The 14,826-nt window shown below is 54.9% G+C and overlaps 1 protein-coding gene across 1 annotated transcript; it reads left to right on the top strand.

Moving 5' to 3' along the window:
- The first annotated feature begins 3,482 nt into the window (after positions 1–3,482).
- Positions 3,483–5,964, top strand: RABIF (RAB interacting factor). The gene is made up of 2 exons (XM_041489618.1): positions 3,483–3,685; positions 3,752–5,964. The coding sequence occupies exons 1-2, from the start codon at positions 3,500–3,502 to the stop codon at positions 3,992–3,994; spliced, it is 429 nt and encodes a 142-aa protein (XP_041345552.1). The 5' UTR covers positions 3,483–3,499; the 3' UTR covers positions 3,995–5,964.
- Positions 5,965–14,826: the final 8,862 nt, after the last annotated feature.

Raw genomic sequence — 14,826 nt, 5'->3', positions numbered from 1 at the left:
CAATGAGAGACACCACTCCAGCCCTGACCAACCAGCCCAGCCCAGCAGCAGCCTCGGGCCACAAGCTGGAGACATCAGCGTGCTCTGGTGCCACTCGGGGTTTCTGGGCTGGGGCCCTCGTCAGGAGTGCCTGACGGTGCGCCCCGGTCACGGGAGGCGATCGGGGCACGGGCAAGAGTGGCCGTGCCCTGTCTCTGCCGCCGGCGGGCAGGGTCACGGTTCGGCGGGCTCGGAACGCGGGTTCAGCGCCTAAAGGATTGGTGGCGAAGGAGATAAAGAAGGGCCCGGTGCTTGCTTTTCCCAGCTGCTTTTCTTTCTCTGCGCGCGGGGACGGCGCTGTCGGCGGCGGCGCTCGGCTCCGGCAGCGCGGCTTTCCCGCGGCGGCAGCAGCGCCGGCGCCGGGCAGAGGACGCGGCGCTCGCGGGCGGCGGCGGAGCAGGAGCGGGGCGGCCGGAGCCGCCGGGGCGGTCTCGGTCCCGCAGCAGGAACCGCAGCCGCGCGGGCAGCTGCGGAGAGCGAGGGGGCAGAGAAAACTGCTGCTGTTCTGGAGGAGACCGCGGGAAATCGTCGGAGGGGAAGGTCAGGAGCCGAGGCGGGAACGACAAACCAACAGCAAAGAGAAAAGACTGTAACTGACAGAGAATTCTCTAGGCTAGGGGCAGAATTTTTGGGGACAGAGAGAGAGAAATTATTCCAACAGCCACAGGCTAGACAAGAGGCAAACACAGACCAAACATCCCCAAACTGCCATCCCAGCCCAGGTGCTGACTGAGAGCTGGACTGCACAGCTGCTCCATCACCTGCCCCAGGTCTCTGCCCGTGCCACCAGCACTGCAGGGGTGCTTCTCATGGCTCTCCGAGCTGCAGGAACCCAAGACTCTACCTGAGGCTGAATGATGCCCAAGATCTCATGGTACAAAAGCTTCTTCCCAAGAATTCCCACCACACTGTTCATTTCTTCTTAGCATTTCAAGTCTATGTGATCCTATTCAGTATTTAAGAGCCTGCAGAAAGCACACCAAAGCCCACTACAAAGGAGCCTCAAAACACTACAAACAGCCTCAAAACCCCCCCCAAAACCCCACTGCTACAAGTGCCCATCTCACCAGGTGAGAGCAGATGCAGCACTGCCAGGGTGGATTTGCATCCTGCACCCCAGGGCAGGCAGAGGGCTCCCCTCCCCCCCTCTGGCTGGGATCTCGCCCCTCCCAGCCTGAGTTACCCCAAAATGAGGATGTGCACATGTGGTACAAGCAGGCAGAACCTCCCAAATGTGCTGCTCCAGGCTGGAAGGAAAAGGCCTCCCCCACTGACCCTCCTGCAGATGTGTGGGCAGGAGCAGAGCTTTCCTGGCTGGTCTGGGGCAGGAGTGACCCATGGGGACGCTCTGAAGCTCTGGAGAGAGAGAAGTGACACTGCAGTGCACTGTCCCTGCTCAGGTGCCTCTGGGGCAGCCCGAGTCAGCTCCCAGGGCACGGATGGATTTGAGCTCCCAGGAATGCTTTGGGGTGTTTTTCTCAAAATGGTGTTGACACCTACATGAGCAGGAACTCACAGAATCCAAGGATAATTGTACTTGGGAAGGGCAATCTGGTGGTCTGTAACCCTGATCCACTTTGGATCAGGGTTACATCTCCAGGCATGAGAGTTCTGTGACTTCCCTGATCCCCAGGACAGGACTGGACCTGTCCCCTTCCCTGGTCTGTGCCTGGCTCAGGGCTGCTCAGTGGGCACTGCTGAGCTCCACATCTGCTCCCCTCTCGAGCCCTGCTCTGGCTCCCCACTCACCCAGACAGGGCTCAGGAGCTCAAATGCCCCAAACACTGCCCCAGCCTCAGAAACACCTGCACAGCTCCCAGGAGAGCGGGGTGATGTCCCCCAGCTACACTCACACCCCAGCTCGTGTCAGCATTGCCCAGGGCTGGAGCTTGAGGTGAGCAGCTGGATTGCTGCTGAAATCCTACACCTTTATTTAGTGAATATCAGTGAATATTTAGTGAATGTTTACCTCGAATATCAGTTCCCATTTCTGGCTTCTCCTGAGGGCTCTTGGCAGCAGACAGTCAGGAGTGAGACAGCAGGAGGATGGGGCATATTTGCACCAAATCAGGACTCCTCTGGGATCTGGCCTACCCTCTAAAGAAGCAGTGGCTCAATCAAAAGGCCTCTTTCAGTCTTTTCAGCACCAACAGAGGGGTGTTGGCAGCAGCCCAGAGCAGCACACAGCCAGAGGGGCTCTGAGGTGCCCAGTGTGGAGCAGCAGAGTCACCTGGGCCCCAGCAGTGCTGCCCGTGAGCCCTGGCCCTGCCTCCTGCTCTGCCCAGGCTCTGGGGCCAGGCTGATCTCTGCTTGCCAGGAGCGCTCACTGCTGCCAGTGTGCCCGTGCCCCTTTCAGGGCCCTCTGCCCTCCCCATCGAGGGGTTCTCTCTGTGCCAAGCAGCCACAGAGCTGCTGCTAGCCCCCAAATCCTGATGCAATCACTGCATGTGAGGATGTGCTGCAGCTTCACAGGATCCCAGAATGGGTCAGCTGGGAAGGGACCCCAGTGGCTCTGGTCCCACTTCCTTGCCCAGGCAGGGCCATCCCAGGACACAGGGCACAGGATTGCACCCAGGTGGCTCTGGAATGTCTCCATTGATGGAGGCTTTTAAGGGAGACAATTTCCCTTTGTCCAGCATCAACTGACACGTTGATGCTGGACAAATCCAACCACGAATTCAAGCAACTCCAGACTCCCATGCCTGGGAAGTGACTGTCCCTGATGGTCCCTGTGGGCAGGCCACGACAGACACGGCACTGCCAACTCCTGCCAGTCCAGGATCACTGGGGGACCAGAATATCCCAGACTGGTTTGGGTGGGAAGGACTTAAAAAACATCTCATCCCCCTTGCCATGGCAGAGACACCTTCCACCATCCCAGGGGGCTCCAAGCCCCAGCCAGCCTGGCCTTGGACACTGCCAGGGGTCCAAGGGCAGCCTGTGCCAGGGTCTCAGCCCACTCCCAGTGCAGGATCCCAATGCAGGATCCCAGTGCAGGATCCCAGTGCAGGATCCCCAGGACAGGATTCCACTGCAGGATTCCCAGTTCAGGATTCCCAGTGCAGGATTCCCAGGACAGGATCCCCAGGACAGGATTCCCAGTTCAGGATCCCAGTGCAGGATCCCAGTGCAGGATCCCCAGGACAGGATTCCCAGTGCAGGATCCCCAGGACAGGATTCCACTGCAGGATTCCCAGTTCAGGATTCCCAGTGCAGGATTCCCAGTGCAGGATTCCCAGTTCAGGATTCCCACTGCAGGATTCCCACTGCAGGATTCCCAGTTCAGGATCCCAGTGCAGGATCCCCGGGACAGGATTCCCACTGCAGGATTCCCAGCCCGGAGCTCCCGGACCCCTCCGGGATGGGGAGTGGGGCGGGGCCACCATTGCTGGGCGGGGTCACAACAATGGCGTCACCGCGACGCCCCGCTGACGTCACGCCGCCAGCCCCGCCCCTCGCCATGGCGGCGCCCTGCGCGGAGATGGAGCCGGCGGCGCCTCCGGCCTCTCCCCCCGCTCCTCCTGCGGTCGCGCCGGGCTCGGCCGGGCTCGTGTGCGCGCAGGGCCGCAACCTGCGGGCCGTGCTGTGCCAGCGCTGCGGCTCCCGGGTGCTGCTGCCCGGCGCCGCCACCTTCGCCCGCCGTGAGGTACCGGGGGGTTCGGGGGGAGGCGGGCGGTGCCGGCCGGGCGGTGACGGCCCCGTGTCTCCGCAGCTCCTCCTGCCCGCCATGAGGAAGAAGGCGGCGGCGGCGGCGGCGGGAGGCGGCGGGGACGTGCTGCGGGAGCACTGGCTGGTGCGCGACATGTTCTCCTTCGAGAACGTGGGATTCACCCGCGACGTGGGCAACGTCAAGTTCCTGGTGTGCGCCGACTGCGAGGCGGGGCCCATCGGCTGGCACTGCCTCGACGACAAGGACAGCTTCTACGTGGCGCTGGAGCGCGTGGCCCACGAGTGACGCCGGCCCCGGGCTGGGAGCCGGCCCGGCCGCCGGGAGCCCCGCCAGCCCCGAGGCCCGGCAGCCCTGCGGAGTGACCGCGGCTGGTCACCCCAGAGCCCGACTGAGCACGGCCCGCCTGCCCCGCGGCCTGGCTGGCCACAGCTTGCCTGCTCCCCGGTGCGACTGACCCACAGCTCCGCTGGTCACCCCCTTTCCCAGATCCACAGGCTGAACAGCGTCAGGAATTGCAGCCCTGGCACAGCCAGCTCCTCACCTGCACCCACGCGGGAAGAGTGTTGGTGGTGGGAGGGTCCCTGTACCCTGCAGGGACAGCTCACGCTGACATCTTTGCCCCGTAGCCCAGTCTGCCCCAGTCTGGCTGCTCTACCACTTCCCTGGTGGCTGCTGTTGCTCCAGGGGGCTGAGGTGTCTCTCGTGCTGGTGACACCATGTAAATGGGGGCACTGGGACAGGGCGCTGCACAGACAGGACTGCTGCACTGAATCGTGGCAGCTGAAACGGTCTGACCTGCAGCCACAGCAGTTCCAGGGCTTAAGGCTGAATCTTGATTTTCAGAAGGAATGTTCGCTGCCTCAAGCTCTTACATTTATGTTCTCCAAAACCTCATCCCACCTGACAGCTGTGGCACCTAAAGTGAGTGTAAGGCATTCCAACTAGCCTGTGCAGTCCTATTAACTGAGTACTTGGGAGCAAAACACAGGTAGAATGTGCAGACAGCGTAAGCTGATAGAGCAGCAAACAAAGAAAATGTGCCAGACCATAGAGCTTTCAGGCAGCAAGAGTGAAGAGATTCCAGCCTGAAAAGCACCTGAATCATTGGACAGGCAGTGCTGAAGCATGTCAGAACATATGTGTGTGTGTTAAACAGTGATCTCAGGAAGGAATTTTCTTCTGTAAAAGCTGGTGGTGAGAATGATCTGGGATATTGTGACCAGTTTTGGTTTCTGCCTTTTAAAAGCTGGGCACAGAGCTAATTAAAGATGGAAGGAGGCTGCAGCAGCCGTGGTTCTCCCTGCATTTATCACTGCTGGTAATCGTGGCCCAGCTCATTCTCCATTGCTGAGCCCTGTATGAATGAGTGACAGAAGAGCTCTCCAGGGATGCTTTGGGCTCCCTGGTGCTGTGCCTCTCTGTGGGACATCTCCCTGTCCTCTGCTCATAAGCACTCGGATACTAACCCAGCTGTGAAGGCACAGCTGTCACCGTGCTGGGGTGATAGACTTGTTTGTGCCACCAAACTCAAGGTGGGGTGTAGGGTGCTGCCCCAAGGCTGTGGGAAGAACCTTTCTCTTGCCCCTCTAATGAAACAATTTTGCTGGCAGGGCTCTGTAGGGCAGGCACAGCCTCAGATGAGTCTCCCAGAAGAGGCATCCTCACAGCAGGAGGGACAGAAACAAGTCCCTTCTTCCTGCAGTGCTTGAGCACCTGCACTTCTGTGATTTGGAGACACTGCCTCAATGTGTGGCCTTTTCTGGGGTGCTCTGTCAGGAACCTCTGCTGTGGGCAGTCAGGATTTGTCAGAGCAGGGAGAGAGGCAGAACTGTGGTCTGGGGGCTGAGGGCCTTGCTGGGGCAGGAGGCAAATCCTGTCCTGTGTCCTTGCTAAATGTGTCACATGGATATTTGTCATGGAGACTGCTTCTTCCCTTCTGCCCTTCCTGTCTCTTAGCCCTAAGCCCAAGACTGCACAGGATATGTGCCTCAAAGGACAAGAGAGCTTCACTTGGGTTCTGCACAGGCATGGCAAAATGGTGGGATCACATCACTAATTTAACCTTTTCATTTGGATTGTTGTCTCTTAGGATATGTGTTCTGATCTGTAATACCCCAGTTACAGTCCATGTTACTTAAATGTGCTGTAATACCCCAGTTACAGTCCATGTTACTTAAATATGCTGCACTGCTCACACCTCATTTTGAAGGAGCCACTGTGCAGAACAGACTCGAAATCAGTCGAGTAATGCTGAGTAAATGACCTCCAAGAAATGGTACCTGTGGATTCCTGAGTAGAGGGTGGCCCTGGGAGGATCTGGGGGTGGTGGCAGCTTTCCCAGTCAGTAGAACACCCCTGGAGAGATGGGAGAGCTCAGGTCCAAGCCTTCACATTGGAATGGCAGCAGCTGAAATCCACCTCAGCACAGCCCTCAGAGTGCCGGGAGCTCCTGCTCTTCTTTGGTGGGAAAGGGGAGCTGAATCTTCCATGGATCCAGGTGTGCTTTCTGCAGGCTCTTAAATACTGAATAGGATCACATAGACTTGAAATGCTAAGAAGAAATGAACAGTGTGGTGGGAATTCTTGGGAAGAAGCTTTTGTACCATGAGATCTTGGGCATCATTCAGCCTCAAGTAGAGTCTTGGGTTCCTGCAGCTCGGAAAGCCATGAGAAGCACCCCTGCAGTGCTGGTGGCACGGGCAGAGACCTGGGGCAGGTGATGGAGCAGCTGTGCAGTCCAGCTCTCAGTCAGCACCTGGGCTAATTCATGTTCCCAGAGGTGACTGAGAATTTCAGAGGGGTGGGCAGGAGGTGGGGAAAAGGCAGTGTCACTGTGTGGAATTTGAGCTCGGGCAGCTCCACTGTTAGTGGAGCTTTGGGGGAGGAGTGCCCCAGTCAGCAGACACGGCCTGGGGGAAGAGCTGCTGCTGCTCCACTGGACACATCCCCAGGGTTGGGATCTGCTGAAGCTGCACCGTTCCTGTGTCAATGAAAGCTAATAAAAATTCACATAGACTCACAAATACTTTCACTGCTTTTTATCCAGCATGCTGAAAAACTGTTTTCCAGTTCCCTGCGGTAACTCCTAGAAAATAAGGGTAGACAACCTTCAGGCATGGGAAGCACTTACACAGGGCCTGGGAAAGCTCATGTTGCAGCCCATCTTTCTCTGTCAACACCAAGACAGTGCAGAAACCCTTATTTCCACGTGTAGGTCACTTTAATTTGAAAATGGATTCTTCTATTTAATGTCTGCATAGATTTGACTCCTGAGACCATCCTGTGTTAAGATGTAGCAGTGCCTTGAGAGAGAACAGTAACAAATCTGCCTCCTTTGCTCCAGCCAATCCCTCCAGCAAGGTTCAAGGGGGCAAATAATAACAATTTTGTCTAATTGCTTCCCGGTGTGGATTTGGCAGGATCTCTAGTGCCTGCATGCCTGGTTTGTATGGGTCAGGTGTTTATATGCCCTAAATGTGCTTAGGATGCTTAAAAGCAGACCTTGCTCCAGTCTGGCTCTGGTATTGGGATGGGTTCACAGCCCAGAGCCGTGGTCTGGGTCTGGCTGGCATTGGCACCTCATGTAGCTTCTCTCTGCTCCCATTCCCACCCAAACCTCCCACTGGAGCAGCTGCTGAACTCTCCAGAGCCGTGGTCTGGGTCTGGCTGGCATTGGCACCTCATGTAGCTTCTCTCTGCTCCCATTCCCACCCAAACTGGAGCAGCTGCTGAACTCATTGTATGTTCAATTTGCTAACTTAGGCTAAAGCTTCCTTTCTTGGCTGCTGGGTTGACACATGCAGCCTGTGAGACGCTCCAGGGGCAATGGAGGAGGCCATCCCTCCTTTTGGCAGCTGCAGGCTGTGAGATCAGCTGAGCTGTCCTGAGGAACTGCCACAAGCCATGCCTTGCACAGAGGTCACAATCATACTCTTCCTTCCCTAAATGAGTTACATTTCACTGAATCAGGTAAGTGGTGCATGGAGCAGGGGCTGGGATTCAAGGCTCCCTCTTTCCCAAGCTCTGCAAGTCAGCAAAAGGCCTGGGTGCCTGGGCCTGCCAAGGCCTGAGGCCTCTCCTTCATTCCTCACCTCTTACTGAGGGAATCTGCAGCAGGACAGTGGTGACAGTGTGGACTTTGAAGCAGTAGCCAGGAGAACTTTGTTGTTTGCTCCCTGCTGTGTCCAAGGGCTCTCCCATGCAGCTAAGGCCTCCCAGAGGAGCCCAGCAGGGACGAAAGTGAGATCACTGCAGCACCTGCACAGTGTGTCTGTGGGACCTGCTGCCTGCAGGTGTGGAGGGGAATGGCTCAGCAGAGTTCAGAGAAGAGCTGTGGCTGATGAAAGTAGGGCCAGCTTGGCCAGGGAGGTGTTGTAGTGTTCCCTGTCCTGCACAGCTCACCTTGCTGCATTCTCTGAACCTCTGTGTGAGCAGGGACAGCCCCATCAGCATGGGGAGTTCTGCAGGGAGGTGTTTGTGGGAACAGGGGTTTCTGAAATGTGTTATGAATTTTCCTGAAGGTCATTTTATGTATCTGACCTTAAACTCGCTGATAGGAACATAAGTAGGAGGAAAGGAAACAATTGAGATGAAATAGCTTCAGGGTCCTTGGACAACTGGTGCAGTGAAAGCGTCCCTACCTCCCACAGAGTCAGGTTAATACAGGCCAAGCTCCAGAATCAAAGAAACACTAAACCACCAAGTATTTTGCCAGAAACCCACCAAGTATTTTGAAGCTGGCTGGGGACACAAAAGGAAACCACAGCAGATGAGTGGAACTGGCCATAAAAATGCAGAGAGAGCATGAGGGCTTTTATCAAAGCCAGCTTTGTTCTCTTTCAACCAACACTTTTATGCATTTCAGCATAAATACTTGAGTGCTGAGTTGCGAGGCAGCCAGGTCCCTCTGGTGCAGCTTTGGTATGAGCACAACTGGGCCCCTCAGTGACAGAAGAGGGAGATGGCAGCCCAGCAGCCCAAGGGAGAGTTACTGGCCTGTGGGACTGGATGGAGGAGAGAAGCCAGTTTTCACAGGAGTGTGCTTTGGGGTGAGTGCCCCAGCACCTGAAAATGACCCAGTCTTACACAAAGTGAAAATCGAATGCTTGGCTCCCTTCATGCAACCCCTGAGGAGGAGTGAGCAGGTTCCAGGGTTGCTGAGATAACATTTCCATCCTCTGAGAGGGGGAAGCAGCTCTGGGAAAAGTGTTTCTTGCATCTTTCATAAAACTGAATCAAGTGTGGCACAGTCCATCCCAGTGGTTGCTGCAGTTTGGCTTTTGAAGTGCTGCACATCGAACTTCCAGAGAGCTGCAGGGTGGCAGCACCTGGGGGGAGGATCTGTCCCTTGAGCATCCCAGGGCCATTTCTGGGGGCTCAAGACATGAACTAGTCAGGTACAGCTTCTGCCTGGAGAAAACCGTGCCAAGGAGGGAAGGGTGCCTGTCTCTCAGTGTGGGCTGAGCTGGGCGGGACAGCCCGGGGCAGGTTTGGAGCCCAGAAATGCAGCTGGACAGAAGTGCAGAGCCCAGAAATGCAGTGGGGCATGTGCTGCCAACAGCAGCCGCACAGGAGGGCGAAGCAGAGAGCCAGAGCCGCGTGTGCGGCAGGACAGGGCAGAGCTGCCGGCGGGTCTGTCCTTCACGAGTCTTTCAGGGTAATTTGAGTGTTGATGGGATCCGAGTGTCCCTGGGGCGAGAGCTGCGCTGGGAGGATTCCCTCGTGGATGTGTTTGTCCCCGCCTCTCCTCGCTGGGGAAGCAGCAGGGAGCGTGTGTATGCTCAGCTGGGCTTCTGCTCCCCCTTTCATGTTCCTTATCTTCCAGGAGGCTCTCAGTTCCCTGCGGGAAGGCTGACAGTTGTTGTAATCGCTGTGCGTGCACAGGCAGAGCGCTCCATCTGCTTGCTGCCCGGAGTACCCTGTGCCATTGTTCCAGCCCAGCTGGAAGAGATGCCCTGAGAGCAAAGGAAAATGAGCAAAGCTGTGTCAGCACAGGTATCCTTCCCCTCCTGAAGCAGCTGGCTCTGCACGCTGCCTGGAATGCTGTGAACAGCCGGCTCTTTCCATGGCAAACAGCCAGAACACAGCTTGTTGCAGAATCTCTGGGTTATTTGGAATATCTGGCAGTGGAACATGAGGACATGGCTTCAAGAACTTGTTGCCTCGTGCTTTCCTGTTCTCTTGGAGGACTTGGTTCTCTCTGCCAGGCCATGGCAAGTCCAAGGGCTGGCACCAAAAAAGGCAAATAGAACCCAACTGCCAAAGAGAAAAGAGTGCTTGGAGAAAGGAGCAGCGTCGGGCTCCAGAGGGGGGATCTCCCTTGATGAGGAACACCAAAGTGTGAGGGCTGAAGCTGTGCATCAGCAGCAGTCTGGGGGCTCTGTGCCCTCGTCAGCTCAATCCCTGCTGCAGCCTCAGGTGTCCCAGCCTGGCTCTGGTGCCAGCGCTCCACGGGCCCTCATGATGCCAGCACTGCTCGGGGGATCTGGATCCATCCCTTTCCTCAAGGCCCCTGCTAGGAAATGGGGATTTCTGTTGGAAACCCAGTGTGCTGGCACCAAAAGGGAATGTTTTGTGTGTAGCTGGATGATACTCAAGACACAGCTCCTGATTTTGGGAGAGGTGATGCCACAGTGCCCAGTGCCGCACAAACTCAGGGCAGCACAACATAAAGTGCAGTTTACTGGGACCCTCTGTCTCACTCCTTGGCACCCCCTCCCTGCTTTCACAGACAACTAGTTTGTGCTGCTGATCCAGCTAAACTGATGTGAAACTGATCTTGGCACAGAGACCAGAGAAAAGAGGCTGTTGCCACGTGCAGCTGCACAACAAGGCCAGTGCAGAACGGGGTGCACTGGTTGTAGTGCAGTGCACCTGCAGAGCACCTCTGCCTTGTCCATGCATCCCTGTGCAGGTCACTGCACCACCTGGAGCTCTCCAGCCAGGTCAGTGCCTCCAGTGCTTCAGCTCCTCAGGGCTAATGGGGGCATGAATGCTCAGCTCTGTCCTGGTGCCCTGCTCTAATCCATGAGTATCACCATGAATGCCTAGAGGGTCTCAAATCTGAGACAGTGGGCTGAGGAATTTCTGTTCCTACCTGCTTTACTGCTCAGCAATCCACAGGATTCTCAGTACAGCCACCCTGTTGCACTTTGGGTAGCAAGAACCAACTCAAATCTGTGACACTTCTCCCAGCCTCTGCTGCCTGGCCATTACAATTGGAGGAGTCTGGACTGTGGATGTGTTGTGGTTTAACCCCAGCTGGCAACTAAGCACCAACACAGCCCCTCATTTCTCCCCCACACTGTAATGACAGAAGTGGAAGGTGAAAGTGAGAAAACTGGTGGGTTGACATGAAGACAGTTAAATAATGAAAAATATTTTTTTTTTAATGTAAGGGGAGAAAACCAACGAAGAGAAGAAAACAGAAACCAAGAAAAACAAGTGATACAAGAAAGCAATTGCTCATCACTAACTCCTCTAAGCCTGGCCAGACCTCACCATCCCCCTACCCTCTTGTTTCAGGGCTGAGCATGGCATCACATGGTCTGGGATATTTCTGTAGTCAGTGGGTGACAGCTGTCTTGGCTGTGTCCCCCCAGCTCCTTGTGCAACCCTGGCCCAATGCTGGTGGTCAGGGTGAGGGGCAGAACAGCTCCTGACTCAGCAGGAGCTAAATCATCCCTGTGGGATCAGTGCTGTTCTCAGCACAGATCCCAAACAGCACCACAAGGTGCTGTGGAGAGCTGTAACTCTGCCCCAGCCCAAAGCCCTACAGGATGTGACCTGTTTACCACACTCACTCACTGCACCTCTGCCAGGTTCCGTGGTCAGAAGGACCCCATTACACTGTTGGTACAGATGAGAATGTCCCAGCTCTGGGAATAGGAATGAGCTGGGCCCTGGTGCTGCTGCCTGAGCAGCAGGAAGGGGAAGCTGCACAGCAGGACAGAGCTGGCTGAATGAGTGATTTTGGTTACCCACACTAAAAGAATCACAAAATGGTTTGGGTTGGAAAGGACCTTAAAACTCATCTTGTTTCCATCCCTGCCATGGCAGGGACACTTTCCACTATCCCAGGCTGCTCCAAGGCCCGTCCAGCCTGACCTGAGACACTTCCAGGGATGGGGCAGCCACAGCTGCTCTGGACATCCTGTGCCAGGGCCTTCCCACCTTTACAGAAGGAAATTCTCCCCAGTATCCCACCCACCCCTGCCCTCTTGGCAGTGGGAAGCCATTTCCCTTCATTGTGGCACTCCAGCCCTTGTCCAAAGTCCCTCTCCAGCTCTCCTGGAGCCCTTTTAGGCACTGGAAGGTTGGAAGGAATTCTGAGGTCTCCCTGGAGACTTCTCTTCTCCAGGTGAATACCTCCCCAAAAAAGCCAATTAATTGCCCTAAAAGAGAGACCAATTCCTCTAGCAGGACAAGACAAGACATGTTTTCAGTGTCTAAACTAAAAGTTAGTGTGGAGAAGACAAAATTTGTAGGTTAGAGACAGTTTACTCCCAGGTAACAAACTGAACCTGGTACAGGATCAGGTACCAAAGTCTGGGATCATTTGAGACAGGGGCACTATCCAGCACAGACACAGCACCCCAAGAGAGAGAGGTCGCGGCCCAATCGGTGAGTTCCTCAGGAGGGCTTTGAATGCTAAATTTAAAAAAAACCTATACTTGCTAGAGAAGCTGTTTCAGCTCTGACAAATGGCAGGTGGAGGTTTGGTACCACAGAGCAGCAGGGAAAGGCAGGAAAGCAGCACTGAAAGAGTCTGGGCTGAAGCAATATTTAAAGTGAGCAGGGATGGGTGCAGCCCCTGCAATGTGGGCTTGCAGAGAACAAAAACATAGGGCAGGTAGTGAAGTCCAGGCTTGCAGGAGCAGGATCAAAACAGTTGGATGAACAAATAATCTAAGATTTAAAAGCAGAGAATGTATTTAAGGTCATTAAACCAGGCTCTTATTTAAGGATTACCTCCAAAAAGCCAGGCTAATAGCATGGTGAGGTTACAAAGTCAAGTGATCAAGGGAGAGAATGCTGATATTAATCTTGCTCATGAAATGTTAATCTGTGGGCAGACACTGCTGCATGGAAAGAACCTCACAAACAAAAACAGAGCCCAGCCCTTTGGGGTTCCACTCTGGCAACTCAGGCACATCCTGCCACTTAATTGGGCACTCCCTGCGGGGGCAGGATCAGGTACAAACAGGGTTTAATCATATAATTAGAGCTACGCCTACTGCACACGGTCAGGGTTCTGGAGGCCTTCCCTACAAACCACTCTGGCTATGCCTTCTGCCTTGTAGTTCCTGTATTTAAGGATTCCCAGCCCATCTGGATCAGGACTATTTAGAACAGGAATGAATTCAGTGCTGTCTAGTTATGAATAGTTTTCAGCTCTAAATAAAAGATTTGTCTTGGCACCCAGCAAACATTCCCAAAACCCTTATGGAGAATCCATGTCCTCCCATCAAGGTTTGGCCTGAGGTCAGTGGATTAAGCATTCTCCCCGAATTGTTGCTCTGTTTGTTGCAGTGCAGCACTTGAGATAAAATGTGCAGATCTGTGTGATGAGATGGAAGGTTGTTGTGCTTTAGAAATGATATTCCCCAATTCAGTGTCTCCACCAAGACTCCCCCAAACCAGATGCCTCTCACTGCCCCCCTTCCCCTCCACCTTCCTGCTCTGGGGAGGGGATGGGATTGAGAATTGGAGGCACAAAAGGTGCAAATCATGTGTTGAGATAAGAACAATTTACTGGAAACAGCTATGAGATAAGAAAACGACCAGTAATAGCAACAATATTAATTACACAAGGTATAAGGCATTATTTATCTACATGGAGAACCACAATACCCAACAGCTCTTCTGGACCACACCACGTTTTCCCCACCAAAAGGGAATGTCATTCTCCCCCAGGAAGGGAGAGTCCCTCACTGCCACCTTCCCACCCTGGCAGTGAAGTGCATGGTATGGAATAACAATCTGGACCCACCCACATGGCTCCAGGCTCTGCCCCTCATGGCTGCTGGGAAGAAATTTCACCCTGTCCTGGCTGACACCAGGGCAAACGTGCAGGTCTGTGTGAGGAGATGAACATCCTGCTCTGCAGCCAAGGCCCAGCGATGTGTACTGGGCTGTTGGTTCTCCCTGGTGCATCCCAGGAGCACCTCCACCTGCACATCCCTGTCCTTCCCAGGGCCCTGCCCACACTGCCCTGAGGCACACCAGAGGATCCGTCCCCACCCACCTGGGTTATGCAGTGCTCCTTACCAGAAAGTGAAATCCATGTTAAGGACCTGGCTGCTGGGCTGTGTTCCTTCCTGCTGCTGGAGCATGATACATCCCTTCACCAGCTCCCAGCTGATGTCCATGACCAGCTCCAGGTCCTGCCATCTAAAATTTAAAATCATTAATAAAGTCAAATATACTAGAGACAGAAAGGGTCTTTCAGAGCCAGATAACAAGCCCTGTCACTGAGGAGCAGGGTCCCCACACTGCTGAGGTATCCCCTGATCCAGCCTGCGGTGGGCTGGTGTAAGGCTGGTGGCTGTGGGATACAGCTTAAACCAGAGCAGAAAAACTCACAAACTCACTGCCAGTCCCCCCTTCCCCAGCTGCCATACTCCTGTGTAGGAATTGTCCAGACAGGCATCTAGGCTGGGTTCTTTGCCCTCCACAAAGGAGGCACTTGGAAGGGAGTGTCTCTCCCTGCTGATCCTGTCAGAGTGGCCCTACACTTCTGGAAGGAGCCAGGTCTAAAAGCAGAGTGCGTACACAGGACGGAGGATGGATTGTGAAACAGGATGGATTTGCACTTGGAGAGGAGGAGAGGAACCTGAGCTCTGAAACGATGGAGCTGTGGTGAAGCACTGTCCCCTGAGTGGTGCAATTTGATGGCTTCACTCTCACCATACACGTGCCCTCAGCAATCCCCACACCTGGATGGGTGTCCTGTGAGCTGGGGATGAGGAGGAGCCAGTCCTCAGTCAATACCTGGCTGAAATGCAGACAGCAGGCTGCCCTTGTCCATCTGAGCGCTGGGAAATGTGCATGGAAATCCCAGGTCATCCCAGGTACTCAGAGCAGGCAGGTACAGGATTAAGGCTGTCGTGTTTTTG

Source organism: Pyrgilauda ruficollis, unplaced genomic scaffold (genome assembly GCF_017590135.1).
Source record: "Pyrgilauda ruficollis isolate IOZ18807 unplaced genomic scaffold, ASM1759013v1 scaffold95, whole genome shotgun sequence".
Classification (NCBI taxonomy): Eukaryota; Metazoa; Chordata; class Aves; order Passeriformes; family Passeridae; genus Pyrgilauda; species Pyrgilauda ruficollis.
This window is presented reverse-complemented; position numbering and strand designations above follow the sequence as displayed.